At 37.8% G+C, this 17,312-nt stretch overlaps 1 protein-coding gene across 1 annotated transcript; it reads right to left on the reverse strand.

Annotated features, from left to right (window-relative positions):
• Positions 1-2,643: 2,643 nt before the first annotated feature.
• Positions 2,644-12,795, reverse strand: Taf13 (TATA-box binding protein associated factor 13). The gene is made up of 4 exons (XM_026402807.2): positions 12,720-12,795; positions 11,626-11,704; positions 6,867-6,964; positions 2,644-3,867 (listed from the first exon to the last, which is right to left on the reverse strand). The coding sequence occupies exons 1-4, from the start codon at positions 12,744-12,746 to the stop codon at positions 3,697-3,699; spliced, it is 375 nt and encodes a 124-aa protein (XP_026258592.2). The 5' UTR covers positions 12,747-12,795; the 3' UTR covers positions 2,644-3,696.
• Positions 12,796-17,312: the final 4,517 nt, after the last annotated feature.

A 17,312-nucleotide genomic window follows, 5' to 3' on the forward strand; every position in this document is an offset into this window, starting at 1 on the left:
TCATCCAAGTAATGCAACCTCCTGAGGTTAAATGGCCAAATGACTCTCTAGGCATCACCCTCTCCACTGATGAAAGGACATGAAAGATATTTCTCTCATTGTAAAATTTCTACACTTAGAATTAATGTTATAATTTTTACCCAAGAACACCAACTTAGAATAAAATCAACAATTTCAAGTGCAATCATAGATAATATTAGGCTCTCTGCTTAAGCAGCAAATAAACATGCTAAAATATAAAGGTGGTTTTAAAAGAGCTTCACTTAAAACAAAGTGGGGAAGGAATTATAACAGATTTTTTAAAATGCAGACATAGGAAACAAATATAGTTAGTGATATCATGTTTAAATCTTATTTCATGGGGCTGGGGATGTGGCTCAATCGCCTGGCATGCGTGCGGCCCAGGTTCAATCCTCAGCACCACATACAAACACAAAGATGTTGTGTTCGCCAAAAACTAATAAAGTAAAATAAAACACTCTCTCTCTCTCTCAAAATAAATAAATAAATAAATAAATAAATCTTGTTTCATAACAACTGTGGTAGGCAGAATAATAGCATCTCAAAAGACAACCACATCCTAATCCCCAGAACCTGCGTGAATGAATATATTACTTGATGTAAAAGACATTTTGCTGGTGTGATTAAGTTAAGAACCTTGAAATGGGGAGAGTACCTTGAGTTATCCCAGGTGGGTCCAAAATTACAAAGTATCCTTCCCATCTGGCTTCAGATGAAATAGGCGTGACCACAGAAGAGTCAGAGATGTATCACTGCTGGGTTTGAAGAGCAAAGAAGGGGACCATGAGCTAAGAAATAAAGTCTCTAGAAACTGGAAAAGGCAAGTAAACAGGTTCTTTTCTAGAATATCCAGAAAGGAAGATAACCCTGTCGGTTCCTTGATCTAAGCATAGAGGCCAGGGTCAGACTTCTGATCTAGAAAACTGGTAATATAATAAGTTTGTAATAAATGAGCAGTGATTTGTTACAGTAGCAAGAGAAAGCTAATATACAAACTCAAAAAAAGCTATGTTGAGACAAATCAGGAAGATTTAAACATATATTGGACATTAGGGGTAGAATATTAAAGAATTAATAATAATAGCATAAAATACTATTTGGTTACCCTTTTAAACTTTTGTTAGAAATACATGCTGAAGAATTTGCAGATGAAATAATACATCTGGGGTTTGCTTTTAATATTTGCCAAAAAATTTTTGGTTGTTGAAGCTGGAGGTTCATTATTATGTTTATGCTTGAGATTTTCCAAAGTTTTTTCTTTTTTTTCAGTGAGTTAACTTAGGAGAACACCTGTGTACTGTAGGTCAGCACTGTCCAAAAGAATTTTCTGTGATAATGAAAATGTTCTGTATCACCTCTGTTCAGTGCAGTAGTCACTGACCTTGGGGTTATTGAGTACTTGAAATATACCAAGTGCAACTGAGAAACTGAGTATTATTTAACTTTAATTAGGTTTAAGGAGCTACATATGGCTACTGTCTACCATATTACACATTACAGCCCTAGATAACAGAAGACAGCCATGCTGCCGTCCTACCAGAATTCAAAATTAACAAGTTCATCAATCAAATCAGTGGACATTTGGTATTTTTCTGTCCAGCCCCCGTGTCCCCTTTATGCTAATTACCAATATCTAGCTCCCACACCTACCCCAAGCCCTTTTTCACCACAGAAGTAAGGCTTGAGATCCAAGCTTTGGTACAACTTCTTCTTGGACAGAATAATTTAGCCAAGAAGAATGACTAGAGCTGGGATGATCATAATCCTTGCTTGGAACTTTCTGTATTAGGAACAGCTTCCTCAATCTGGAGTTGTAAGAATGGAACCCTAGAACTGCTAACCATCATGTTCCTAGACCACAGAGAGAATAAAACCAAAATTAGGATAAAAAATGGACAGAGCCAGACAAGGTGGCATATGCCTGTAATCTCAACAGCTCGGAGGCTGAGGCAGAAGGATCACAAGTTCAAAGCCAGCCTCAGCAATGGCAAGGCACTAAGCAACTCAGTGAGACCCTGTCTCTAAATAAAATACAAATTAGGGCTGGGGATATGGCTCAGTGGTCAAGTGTCCCTGAGTCCAATCCCCAATATCAAAAAATAAGTAAGTAAAAATAAAATGAGGAGACTATCTTAATTATCCTTAAGTACTTAGATCCAATAAATCCTGAAGTCATTTCCATCCCTTCTTTCCTATGTTTCAGCTATGTAAGCCAATAAATTCCTTTTTTGCAATCTTAAAAAGTCTTACTTGTACGGATCATTAACAGAATAGTAAGGCACTCAAAAAATTAGAGATATGATCTAAGGCAGTGTATATATAGTATCCCTCCACACAAAGTAAATACAGCTAAGGACACTCCAGTAGTGCTGGTTGCTACCACTTCCTTCTTAAGGGTGGAGCAGGCCCTATTAGCAAAAATAGTAATGTAAGAATAGCTTATTATTCCATTCCTATTATTTTTAGCTTTTCAGGTGTGCACTGAAGACCAGTATGAACTGTGATATATTTATTATAAAAAGATAGAAATTATTGAGCTAGAATTATATTACCAATAATAAACATAATATCCTGGGGATAAAAAGATTATAAATCACAGGCAAAATCAAACATTAATCTGTTTAATTTTTTTATACTTTATTCCTTGTATCAATAGGTTAAGAAAGTAAAATTTTTCCCAGGTACTAATTTATAGATACTATTTATAAGTAGAATCAAAAAGCTCAGTTTCACAAACAGTAACATTCAGTGATCTCTTTAAATGCGATTTTAATCCTTATTTTAAGCTAAGGGCAATAATTTAATGCAGTAAGTTAAATTCACACAAAACCTGTATACTGTGAACTACAAAAGTGGTTCTTGTAGCTACATACAGTTTTAGTCAACTACACATTTCCAAAAGTACTTACAAATATGTTAAAAAAACACTACCCCAAATGCTTATCCTACCATTAGCTCATTAAACATTGCCATTCCTGCTCCTGAAAGTAGATGATTGGGAAAATGAGTTCTAAAACTTAAAAAGTAACCTAAGTCCAAAAGATTTTAAATCAAAAAAGTCTTTCAACATGGAAGCATCAACATGAAACTTTTTAAGTTTCTAAAAAAATAAAAAAAATCACTCTTTAGAAAATATTAAAACAAATTATCATTTAAGACACATAAACATTCTTACAAAAACTTGTAGTTTCAAATATCATCTCCTTAAAAGAAAACCAGTTCACTATCTTTAATAACATCTCAGACCACTGTTGTCTAAAAACTTCAGAATATGTAAGGCATATGTCTCAGCTGTCATAGTCAAAATGACACTTAGATTTCACATATTAAACAGCTATAGTATAGCTTATAATGGCACAAATATACCTAACACATAAATACTACTTCATCCTTTAGATAGTCAAAAGTCAGAAGGAACTGCATAATTTGTAAGGTACTTTAACTTACATGTAGTCATTAAACTCAGTAAGTAATTCAAGTATAATCATGTAAAGGCAGGCAATTAAAGGCTCAAGGATCACTTTAAAATCAAAGACATGAAAATAAAGGCTGAAAACTTTGTTTCTCCATCTTTCATTTACATGCCTAGATATTAGGACATTACTAAACAAAATACACAATTATTATATATGATTTCCACAGAATATAATGAAATTTCATGAAGTACAAAAATTATCAAGATCCGTAGTTTGCTTCATCAAATGCTTTTCTAGCTCGTTTCAATTCTTCATTCATGGTAAGCAAGTCTTTAACCCTAGCAAACTTCCTTGGGTCCTTTCGAATCAAGAAGACGATATCTTCAACTTGTACTCGACCTTGTCTTCCAATTGACATTGCCTTGTGAGTCTATTACAAAGAAACATTAAATTCAAAAATTTTAAATCTAATATTTTGTTGTTTCAATTTGTATTTACTGATTGCTGGAGAGGTTGAAAAATTCTAATTACTACGGCTATTCATTTGTGAATTGTCTTTCTATTCATCCCCCCATCTTTTTTTTGGTGTGGTGCTGGGGATTGAATCAAGGGCCTTGTGCGTGCAAGGCAAACACTCTACCAAAAGAGCTATATATCCCAACCCTCTATTCATTCCTTTTGTTAATTTATTACTGGGTAATTGGCAATGTTTCTCTTTATGCTCCGCAGGATCTTTCTTTCTTTATTTTTTTTTAAATTAAGGACAGTAAATCTACCAAAGTTATTAATATTCCCTTTATGTTGTTTTTCCATTGTGGTGCTAGCAATTGAACCCAGGGTCTCACACATGCTAAACATACCCACTGAACTAACTTCAGCTTTGTATATGTAGTTTTTGTTTTCATTGTATAAAATCATTTCCTAATTTCTTTGTAACCACCCGTTTATGCTTCAGTCCTCCTCCATTTTGATAGCCAATAAATATTGGTGGGATTTCTTAAAATCAAATAAACCTCATCCCTATCATTATATACTCATTCTGTACAAAAACAAAGGTTAATCACAGCATTACTTTTTTTTTTTTTTTTTTTGGTAGCAGGGATTGAATCCTGGGGTGCTTAATCACTGAGTCACCTTCCCAGCCCTTTTAAAATTTTTACTTATTTATTTATTTTTGGTACCAGGGATTAAACCCAGAGGTGCTCAAACTCTGAACCACATACCCAGACCTTTTTATTTTGAGACAGGGTCTCACTGGGTTGCTTATAGTTCTCACTAAGTTGCAGAGGCTGACTTTGAACCTGAAATCCTGCCTCAGCCTCCTGAGCTGCTTTGAAATAAGAAAGCTAGGCTTGGTGGCACACACCTGTAATCCCAGCAGCTCCGGAGGCTGAGGCAGGAAGATTGTGAATTCAAAGCCAGGCTCAGGAAAAGTGAGGCGCTAAGCAACTCAGTGATACCCTGTCTCTAAATAAAATACAAAATAAGGCTGGGGATGTGGCTCAGTGATTGACCCTGAGTTCAATCCCCAGAACCTGGCCCCCACCTCCCCAAAAAAGGCTGAGGCAGGAGGATCACAAGTTCAAGGACAGTCTTAGCAACTTAGACTGTCTCAAAATAAAAAAAAAAAAACTTTAAAAAAGTATTTTAAAGGCTAGGGATGGAGCTCAGTGATAAAGCACCCTTGGATTCAATCTTTAGCACATACACAAACACACACACACACACAAAAAGAGAGAGAAACTAAATTTTACTAATAGGCACTGAGTATATTCATTCAATTAGTAGAGTAATTAAAAATATGATGGAATATTATGTAATGACAAGGGGAAAGTCATTGCATAATTGTTCTAGACTTACCTAACAGAAAAAGCTGGTTCTAAGACTGTACATACCATACGATTCCAATTTTATAAAAAGCTTCAAAATACATACAAAAAGGTAAAATGATAATCACCAAAATGTCAGAACTAGTTGTCTCTAGGGAGAAGAGTTACAAGTTTTAATTTTCTTCTTGTGCTTGAATACATTCAAAATCATACTTTATAGTATACTATAATTACCTTTATAGATAGAAAAAAGTTCTTTTTAATGCATACTATTTGTGGGGGAGAGGGGAGATAGACATGGTATAGGACCTTAAGCATTTTAGGCAAGTGCTTAGCCAGTGAGTTATACACCCAGATCTAAGTAATTTTAATTCTATCCTGTAGCAAGAAAATAATCCAAAACACAGCCATACTCAGTAATACCATCCCTGAGAATGTATTCCAAAATATGGGGCAGACAGAGAATTGATCATTCAAAATGTTAGTTTCAGGAATGGGGATTTTGTTCAGTGGTAAACAGTTTTCCTAGCAAGCACAAGGCCCTGTTCAATCCCTAGCACAGAAAAAAAAAAAAAATTTTTTTTTTTTTTTTTTTTTTTTTTTTTAGAGTGGGTAATGTTCCAGGGATTCAACTAAGAGGCACTGGACCACTGAGCCACATCCCTAGCCCTATTTTGTATTTTATTAGAGACAGGGTCTCACTGAGTTGCTTAGTGCCTCGCTAAATTGCTGAGGCTGGCTTTTAACTCAAAATCCTCCTGCCTCTGTCTTCTGAGTCCCTGGGATTACAGGCATGTACCACCACACCCGGCCCAGAAACTTTTTAAAAAGGTCAACCAGTCAGTTAAAAAGAAAACTTATAAATAACCTTTACAATAAGAGAATGGTTAAATAAATTAGAAAACAGGGCTGGGGAATGTAGCTCAAGCAGTATCAGTTCGATCCTCAGCACCACATACAAACAAACATGTTGTGTCTGCCGAAAACTAAAATATTAAAAATTCTCTCTCTTTAAAAATAAATAAATAAATAAATTAGAAAACAATTCAAATAAATTTTATGTAGCTACTAAAGTAATTATTAAAACACAAAAAAATATGTATTACAAAATTTAGAGTACAAAAAATATTACCAAGCTCACTACAGTAAAAAACATTATGTATCTTTATTTTTATTTATTTTTATTTTTAATTTGTTGTTTTTGTTTGGAGTGGGCATCCAGACGGGAACTATAAATTAGTATTTAAATAAACAATAGAAAAGGCAATAAAAAAGATTATGTTGAATAATGAGATTATGGGCAATATTTTTATTTTATTCAAGGATTTTTATGTCTTTATAAATAAAATTCAGGAGGAGGGCATGGAACATATTTATATAATGTCCATCCATAATGATAATTAGAAACCAGTAACTTTTGCAAAACAGGCACTGAATGGATAGTTTGTTTCAAAAGGATAGCATAAGTTTTAGATTTTCAAAAACACTTTAGAATTTTAAACCTATTCTTCAATTAGCTCAGACTAGTTACAAAAACAAAACAAAACAAAACAAAAATTGCCCAAAACCTCTTAAAAGACCAGTTATTAAAGAATCTTACCATTTCAGTGATGAACTCTATGACAAGATCTTCAAGAATATCCACTGACTCAGTGTAAGGATTCTGGTCATCCCCAAACCCATACATCATACATCGTACTGTGAAAGAATAATAATTTTTATTTACTTGACAATTTCGCCAATACTTTTTCATATCAACTAGAAGTGAACAAAATTATACAAAATATTGGTCTAATAACATATTTACACTGTATCTGTTGTCTCCATGTATGGATTTTGGTGTAAAAGATTTGACCATAAACTGGGAATGGTGGTGCATGCCTGTAATCCCTGTGGTTTAGGAGACCGAAGCTGGGGCTGGGGATGTGACTCAAGCAGTAGTGCGCTCGCCTGGCATGTGCACGGCGCTGGGTTCGATCCTCAGCACCACATACAAATAAAGATGTTGTGTCCACCAAAAACTAAAAACAATAAATATTAAAAAATTTTTTTAAAAAAAGGAGACTGAAGCTGGAGAATTGCAAATTCAAAGCCAGCCAAGGCCCCAAGCAACCTGGCATGACCCTGTTTCTAAATAAAATATATAAAGGGCTGAGGATGTGGCTCAGTGGTTAAGCAACCCTACGTTCAATCCCCCAAACCAAAAAAAAAAAAAAGATTTTACCAGTTTTATCACCATAATCTCCAACAAAACTCTGGCTCCCATTCCTTCCTTAAACCACTACTAATGTGTACATTCTTTCCCTAATCTCTATCATCTACTCACCAGCAACCCCCAGAATGTCTCTAGGTGGGAGACTCTATGGTAGGCACAGGACAGCAATGGCTTAGTATTTTCTAGAAGTGTTTTCTGTGTGTGGGTGAGGCAGTGGGGCATTTACCATAGGGGAAAGAACATGACAGAAAATACTCCAATTACCTTCTTATGGAAAGAAACAGGGTAATTAAAAGGAGAAGGCAGAGGGCTTCTACAAAGAATCCTGACATTTTATTTCCTAGATCAACACAACTATCAGCAAAGCCCTTTCAGGAGTCATCTGAAGAAACTACAGAACATGCAAAAGAGAAGAAAAATCTAATGCAGAGTAATAAAAATAACTGCTAATAGCTAAAACGTATATAGCCCTTACTATATGCTAGGTACTTAAGGCTTATATATATATATATATATATATATATATATATATATATATAACTCATCTAATCCTCACAATAATTATTTGATGTATATACTATTATTATGCCCTATCTATGGATGAGAAAACTGAGACACCGAGCTAAGTGACTTACCCAAAGTCACACAGCTAGTAAGAGATATAGCCTAAATCTGAACCTAGCTGATCAGGTTTCAGAGTCATTAATCTGACCCACAACAGTTCTATGCATCACAGTTTAGGACCAATGGGATTCATGCACATTTTTAACCTATATAGTCTATCCCAACTAGTTCACAGACAAAGCTTCAAGAAGGCCTTGAATCTCCCTTGAAATTGTACAGAAAAAAAATTTTTTTAAAGAGAGAGAGAGAGAGAGAGAATTTTAATATTTATTTTTTAGTTTTTGGCGGACACAACATCCCTGTTTTGTATGTGGTGCTGAGGATCGAACCCGGGCCGCATGCATGCCAGGACAGCACGCTACCGCTTGAGCCACATCCCTAGCCCCCAGAAAAATTTTAACACCTGAATTCTTTAACATTTTTCTGAGAAGAATTATAACATCAGATTCTCAAAGAGGAATGTAAATGCTGTCAAATGCTGGAAATATATCTTAATCTGAGTGGCAATTCCAAGGATATACATGTAAAATTCATCAGATAGCTCACTAAGGACTTATACGACTGTTGATAAATTTTACTTTTTTTTTAAAGAAAAAAAGAAACCCTGAAAACACTTCTAAATGAAGGAATAAGTACTTTACAAATAATTACTATTTAGGAGAAGCAAAAACTAGTAGAAATAAAAAGAGAAGAAAGCAGGCCCAGGGAAGAAATGAAAGGGGTGACTTGGAAGCCAGCTCACGATAGAGGTATCATAGCATTTGCACTAACTCAAAGGAACTTGAGTTCCTTTGAGCCACAGGAGCCAAGATTTTCTCTCTCTCTTTTTGGATACTGTAATATTTTTTTGCCTTTTTTTTCAAATGATAATTTTAGACTTACAGATGATCTATAAAAATAGTACAGAGCTCCCATATGCCCTATATCTGGCTTCCTTTTATCATAACATCTTATATAACCATATTTATCAAAACTAAATACATGTATAATAATAATAAATACAAGTATTTATTATTCACATTGTACCAGTTTTCTACTAATGTCCTTCTTTCCAGGCTTTTTTTGCGTTTAGTGATCAGAATTGAACTCGGTGTCTTACACATGCATGGCAAATGCCCTACCACTGAGCTATAACTGCAGGTCATCAATTCTAGGTTCCTATCAAGAATCTACTCTACTTAGATGTCATGCCTCCTTTGTTTTCTCCATTCAATCTGTGACAGCTCCTCAGCTTTTCCCTAACTTTCATGTCCTTGACACTTTTGAACAATGCTGGTTAGTTATCTTGTAAAATGTCTCTCAATTTGGGTTGTCATTTTCTCATGATTAGAATGAAGTTACACACCATTTAAAAGGACACTGAGATGATATGCCCTCACATCAGGGCTTTGTGATATCAATATAAATTACTGGTGATTGTTTTTTTTTTCTTTAATGTTTTGAGGAAGATACTTCATCACTATCTTTTTTTTGTACTGAAGATTGAACACAGGGGTACTTTACCACTGAGCTACATCTCCATCCCCTCTTTCTGTTTTTTAAATATTATTTTAGGTTTTTGATTAACCTATTTCTTTAAAATTTATTTTTATGCAGTGCTGAGAATCAAACCCGATGCCTCACACATGCTGGGCAAGAGCTCTACCACTGGGCTGTGACCCCAGTCCATCCTCACTCCTTTTTATTTTTTATTTAGAGACAGGGTCTCACTTAGAGCCTGGCTAAGTTGCTGAGGCTAGCCTTGAACCTGCCTTGGCCTTCAACTCCTGTCTCTGCCTTCCCACGTTGCTGGGATTACAAGCATGAGCCAGTGCATCTGGCTATCACTAACACTTTGATGGGTAAAATTCTCTAGCAGGAAAACATATTTCACTGTGAAAGAGAAACCTAATAGGAAGTATACACACTTTGTTTGGTTAAAGGATATATAACGACATAAATGAATAGCAATGAATACTTTGAAATTCTATGTTATACTAATAAGAAAAACATTTTAAAATTAGGGTTTAGGAAGACATTTTGGTCAGTAAGACATGTTAGATTCTCCTAACACACACACACACACACACACAAAAAAAGCTGTACAGATTCCAGATTCTTATCACAAAGATACAGTGATCCAAGTAGAAACAAAGGTCTTCACCAACAACCAACTGTGCAAGAATCACACTGAGATGCTCTGGTATAGGGAGATTCCCTACATATGCTGACATAAGTTAAACCAGATATAAATTGAGTAATTAGCATCAGAGAGATGGAATAAGGAGTAGTCAGCTTTAAGTGAGAAATTGAGATATAGAAAATGATTTGAATGGTTAAAAAAAAGAGCATTTGAGGGCTGGGGCTGGGGCTCAGTAGTAGGGCGCCCACCGTGCACGTGAAGCCCTGGGTTCGATCCTCAGCACCACATAAAAATAAATAAAGATATTGTGTCCATCTACAACTAAAAAAATGTTAAAAAAAAAAAGAGTATTTGAGAACTACTCATGTCTAACGCAGCCTAATTAAACCAGATATTCATAAATCTGTATTGCTGCATCTCTCAATACTCAACCATAACTATACATTAAGGACCCAAGACCTGGAGATGGAAAGCACATTCTTATGGTTTCTTTCAGGGGTTGGTCTACACCAACAGTAGTAGCAGCAGTTCTCTCCTTGCTGCTGACAAAAAGGGTCAAATTTATCCACTGAGTGAGTAGGACATTATAATCTCTCAGTCACTGTAATGTCTCACACTGTTCAGCACCTTTCTGCCCTGTTTATTGCCTTTCTTTAAAGTCCCAATTTTCTACATAAGGACATATAAGAGGAAAGGAGGGGTAAGACAAGATAATACAAATCAAAGAAATGATTTACAGTAGAAGGGGTAGAGAGAGAAAAGGGGAGGGGAGGGGAGGGGAGGGGAGGGGAGGGGAGGGGAGGGGAGGGGAGGGGAGGGGAGGGGAGGGGAGGGGGGATAGTAGAGAATAGGACAGACAGCAGAATACATCAGACACTAGAAAGGCAATTTGTCAATCAATGGAAGGGTAACTGATGTGATTCAGCAATCTGTATATGGGGTATAATTGGGAGTTCATAACCCACTTGAATCAAATTGTGAAATATGATGTATTAAGAACTATGTAATGTTTTGAACGACCAACAATTAAAAAAAATAAAAATAAAAATAATTAAAAAAAATAAAAAAAGTCCCAATTTTCAGCACCTGTTCCAGGTTACAGTCAAAGGAGTCCCTGCTTCTTCTCTTCAAAGGTAAGTTACATGAAAACTAATGAAAGTATGTTCTGCCTTGAATTAAAACACCACATTGCATCACTGTGTATGTGTGAGTATAAAAATAATGGGATTAGGATGGTTACTATATATAATTCAAAAGTTATTTAAACAGAATTTGAGACAGATCTGAGAATACTATTCTTAAAGGGAAACACATTCAGAACAATGAATCTACTTTGAAAGGATAGTTTCAAAGGTTTTCACGATTTGTAAAAAAAAATCATTGTTAAATACGACTTACATTCTTTAGAAAAAAGTCTCTTTCTTTTACCCTGTCCACCTTCCGCACCTCCTCCAATTTCTTCATTTTCCTCCTCAAACTAGAAATTAAAATGCATACATAGAAATGTCAAAGACTGCATTGCATTTGATAGACAATAATTAGTATTTCCAACACTGATATCAAGCTAAAAAAAATCTAAATCGGGCAGGAAAAAAAATCATGAAATCTTAGCACCGGGCTGGGGATGTGGCTCAAGCGGTATCGCGCTCCCTGGCATGCGTGCGCCCCGGTTGGACCCTCAGCACCACGTACAAACAAAGATGTTGGGTCCGCCGAGAACTAAAAAATAAATATTAAAATTCTCTCTCTCTCTCTTTTTTTTTAAAAAAAGAAATCTTGGCACCGAAGGTACTTAAAAATGAGCCCAATTTCCAAGTTATGCAGAAATAGTTTCTACAATGCACCTAACAATCCTATTGCCTTTTTACATGTACGAGTTCTAACGAGTGTAGACTGTTAAATAACAGAAAATAAAACACTACACAGCGTTAAAGATTTGATACTGAGTCAGAGTCTACTCCCTACAGTAAAACTAACGTTTACTAAGCACTTGCTTATACAGTGCTAAAACTTTCCTCATGTAACCCTGATTTTATGAAAAGAAAACGATGCTCAAAGTTAAGTAATTTGCTCAGAAAAAAAAAAAAAAAGGAGAGAGAGAGAGAATTTGAGATCTAGGCTTCCTGAATTCCAGTTCATTCTTTTTCCACTACTTCACAGTAAGTACAGTTTAGTTAGCAGTTTGACTGCCAATTCATAATGAGTTTCAGCAAACAATAGCTGTGACCTCTGATAATTCTCTAGTGTTTCAAAGGGTATCTGGCAGATCCAGACCAAAATCAAAGGGAAAGAACCACCCTTCTACTCTTCCTTCGTGTCTTGTCCCACGTACTAAAATGACAAATCCAATGAAAAGGGCAAGCAAAGCGAAGTCCCTGCATTCTCTCGGCTGAATTCGCTAAGGAAAACAGACTCGATTCTCAACTCTGCCTCTGCTAGGGAGCCTAAAGGAATGAGAAAGGCAGAACGTTGAGACCGAGGCGTTCACTCACGGTCGGGTCTTCTTCCTCATCTGCCATCCCACTAGCCCGCCAGCCCACAGCGCCTCGCCGGCTAGCTGCTGGCTGCTTTTACTATTTCCTCTACGTCACTTCCGGTGACGCGTGGGGGTGGGGTGGCGCCAAATATGGTCTGCGCCTGCGCGATTAGGAGGAGTTCGTTCCCTAACGACCGCCTAGACAGTCCCCAGGGGAGGAGGGATGCTCTTTTGCGTCTAATCCCCAAGAAGTAATTAAAAACAGTGCAAAGAAAAGCGAGTGTGGACTCCGGGTCTGAGGCAGGAGCATCTCAAGTTCGAGGCCAGCCTCAGCAACTTAGCGAGACCTTCTCTCAAAATAAAAATTAAAAAGGAATGGGGATGTGGTTCAGTGGTTAAGCGCCCCTGGATTCAATCCCCAGTACCACAACGAAAGAGTGGGGCTAAGCGGCGTGTGGCGTGTATCTCGCTGTCACCCTAAATTTGCCCCTGCACATTCTGCGCTTCCCGATTCGGAACTGCGACGTTGTGCATCCTAGAAAGACCAATCAGCGGTCCTTGGTCTGAAATGTCAACAACTTTAACTTTCCTCCATTTATATCCAAACACTGTTACTTACAGAGAGCATATTGTGTTTACCTACTAGTACCCAAGAGGGATATATTTCCTAGACCAACAGGATTCAAAACTGGGAAGTGTTTGGGGTGGGAAAAATAATCGGAAAAATCATGAGCATTAGAAGGCTTAGAGCTAAGCATGTCGAATAACCTACAATGTAAGAGAACATGTCTCTCGACCAAAAAAAAAATCTTTCTGAATGTCCTGCTGTCCTGCTGAACATTCAGTGAGTGAAAAAGATAATTATCTGAGTCTAGAATCTGTTTTTGTTAAGTAAATACAAAGCCTCTGCTCGTATTTAATTGTACACTCATTTTATAGGAATGTTGCTGCCCAAAATTTGGTATACAGTACTTTGTCTTGCTTAGATCTTACTAAGAGCTGAGAAAATAATGTCATCAAAAACAAGATGTAATTTGAATAGTCAATACTCCCGCCCCAAACAGTCTGCATCTGTAAAGGTACTTCCACATAAGAAATCTTCCACATAAGAAATTGGTACTTCCACATAAGAAATTTCTTCCACATAAGAAATAGCAGGTGCAGTGGCACATTCCTGTAATTCCAGCAACTCAAGGGGCCCAGGCAGGAGGATCTCAAGTTCAAAGCCAGCCTCAGCAATTAGTGAGGCCCTATTTTTTTAAAAAAATAAAGGAGAGAGAGAGCTGGGAATGTCACTCAATGGTTAAGTACCTCAGGATTCAATCCCTGGTGCCAAAAAAAAATCTAAAATCATCCTACCACCCCTAGTGTAGTCCAAAACTGTAAAATAAATAAATAAATAAACCTTTCCTCTTTTAAAGTTGTTTATCTCAGGTATTTTGCTACAATAGTGGAAAGTTGACTAACATAGCATTAATCTCAGCTCAAGATGAAATACAAGCAGAGTTGAAGGATAAATCTCATAAAGTTACAAAAATCTCGTCAGCCTCAGTGGTGCAGGTCTGTAATCCCAGTGACTCCAGAGGCTGAGGCAGGGGATCACAAATTCAAAGCTAGCCTCAGCAATTTAGTGAGGCCCTAAGCAACTTAGCGAAACACTGTCTCAAAATAAAATAAAAAAGAAAGGGCTGGGAATGCAGCTCAGTGGTTAAGCACCCCTGGGTTCAATTCCCAGTACAAGAAGAAGAAAAAAAAGAAATTAAGAGATTAAAGAATTTAGGAAAAGGGCCGGGCACAGTGGCACATGTCTGTAAGCCCAGTCACTGAGGAGGGTGAAAGATCAGGTGAGGAGGGCAGTGACCAAAGGAGGCAGATTTAAAAAGGCAGCTGAACGAGGCTTTATTGAGATATCACTCCCAGGTGGAACTCGATCAGACCCACAGAGTGGACAGGAGAGAAAGGTCTGAGGAGAAACCGCATGGGAGGTGGACCGGACTGGGATTTTATGGGGCTTAGGCAGGAAGGGGAGGGCTTGGGACAGGAAAAGCCCTTGTCTGGCTGGAGTTGGTTGGGGGAACTGGCAGAACTCCAAGATTGACCAGGGGGGGGTCCTGCTGATTGACAGGGGTTAATCAGGAGATCCACTGATTGACAGGCATTTCCATTGGGCCTGATTGGTGTTTCTTTCCCACATATGCTGTTTTGTCCTAAGTGACTGCCACCAGCCTGACAGAGGCTGGGACAGGGGGGATTGAGAGTTCAAAGCCAGCCTTAGCAAAAGTGAGATGATAAGCAACTCAGTGAGACCCTGTCTCTAAATAAAATACAAAATAGAGCTAGGGATGTGGCTCAGTGGTCAAGTGCCCCTAAATTTAATCCCCAATATCCCCCTCAAAAAAGGTTAAAGAATGTGTATATTGTAAGGTCCTTGCTTAGCATCTGGATGGCCATCTTAAGTTACAGTGGCCATTTTAAGAAAAAGTTACCCTTTTTCTCCCAAGGGCCTTTCAGAGAAAGGTTCACCACTCCCTCATACTGTAATGCCAGATTTGTGGGACCCCAACAGAACTCCAGGAGCCGAATCCCATGCAATCTTACAAGAGTTTTTATTGCAAGCTCAAGCCTGGACTCACAATCGTACCCAATGCAGTGGTCCCAGGGAGTGAGTCCTGGTCCTTTGTTCAGTGAGATTTTATAGGTTTGGGGGGATACTCTATGCATCACAACATCACACAGCAAATCATTCCATACTGAGGGAAAATCAAACAACAACTCTTAACATTGATTAGCACATTCACTGGCGGGAATAAGTTGGGTAGGGGTGATTGGTTAGTACAAGAGGGGGATTCCTTTGAACTGATTGGTTTAAGCCACGAGGGGTGTATGTGCTAAACTATATGGCTTTCCAACATGTTATCAACCACCATAAACTACTTGGGGGTCATCTGGCATCCCAGGTATTTTTCCTGTCTCATGCTGATTGGTGGTTGCTAGGGGGGTTGCTATGGGTCCTCACCTAGCCTAACTGAGTCAGAGACACCTGGCGCTGCAAACCTCTCCCGTTATTTACAGATAAACAACTCAGCAGGGTGGGTAGGTGCTTAGGAGTGCTCAGTGGATTTTTCCAAGGACAAGGGTCGCGACCCCTTCCTTGGACAGGCTTTGCTCTGAGGTAGAGGCTGGTTTCTCAAAAATGGAGTCACATTAGTTTCTCAATACCAACCCAACCCAACCCTTCATGCCAGCATTCTATCACCACTCCTTCATACCAACCCCACCCTTAACCACAGGCATTAGAACCACCCTGCTCTGATCCCTGAGCCTGTCCCATAACAGTCACAGAACCCCCCTGTGTTGCCTCTCTCCACCTATGGAGAGATGTGCCTTTGTCAGCTCTGACAAATTCTCATGTGTATCTCTGCCTAGTGTCTGTCGTTCATTTCTCATTAGCTCATCTCCCAGTTCCTTGCTTTCCTTTTAAGTATACACTAAATAAATGTTGTATACTGAAAGGTAGAAAAGCAGAGAGAGGAAAACATCCTTAAAAGGGCAGTAGGATCAAGGACAGTGTACTTACACTAAATGATTACTGAATGAATGCAGCTGTGAGTTGTGCCAGACACTTAGTTAACTGCTCAGAAAAGTCAGGTTTTTGTTATAACCAAAAATGGAGGACTGGGTTTGTGGCTCAGCGGTAGAGTGCTTGCCTACCTTGTGTTTGTTCTTCAGCACCATATAAAAATAAATAAAGGTGTTGTGTCCAATGACAACTAAAAAAATATATATATTAAAAAAAAGTGGAGTGAGTTCTTAAAGAAAAGGTAATAGTAATGATGAGATTTGTTTACAATAGGATTGAATCAGAGAAGCAGAAAAGGGTAATTGATGTGAAGAAGTGTAACTGAGCCTATGTAAGAATAATTTGGGAGGGAAGACAGGGTAGGATTATCAGAAACAGGGAAAGAAGGGTTTTGGGTTTCAGACCTGTGTTGGTGATGGATGGGTTAAAGCAGGAAGGTAGCATCAGACTACAAATCCAGGCAGTAGCTTTGTCTTCCTATGCCACCTCCATTCCTAACCCCACTCCTGGTATAGATCTCTGCAATGCTATTCTCTATTTTTAGGTTTAGTGAGGTAGTATTATTTTTAATATGGCTTTCAAAATTTCCACAACAATCCTTTGCAGTCTTAACCATGTGTTTCCTAGATAGTATCCGTACTCCTTGGTTAAATATCTGGGTTCTGAAGTCAGATGGGTTTGGTCTGAAATCCTAGCGATGTTACCTTTGGACAATTTACTTGACCTCTGATTACATCCATTTCTTCATCTGTCAGATAAGGATAATAATAGTTACTAAGCTTACAGGATTATTTTGAAACTTAGAGGTATTAATATCCATGTGGGGATTTTGACAGTATTTGGCTAAACCAAAAGCTGCTAGCTGTGTCCCCCCCCCCCACCTCCTGGCAAGATCCTGCCTTATAGCTTTGTCTTCTGCTATTCCTTTCATGAACCCCACATTCCAGTTTCACAAAGCCACTTCCAATTATTCATGCAACAGAATTTATGAAGTTCCTGTAAAGTAATCAGCCCTTCCTATGGGACTGT

The sequence above is a fragment of the Urocitellus parryii genome, chromosome 11, assembly GCF_045843805.1.
Source record: "Urocitellus parryii isolate mUroPar1 chromosome 11, mUroPar1.hap1, whole genome shotgun sequence".
Lineage (NCBI taxonomy): Eukaryota > Metazoa > Chordata > Mammalia > Rodentia > Sciuridae > Urocitellus > Urocitellus parryii.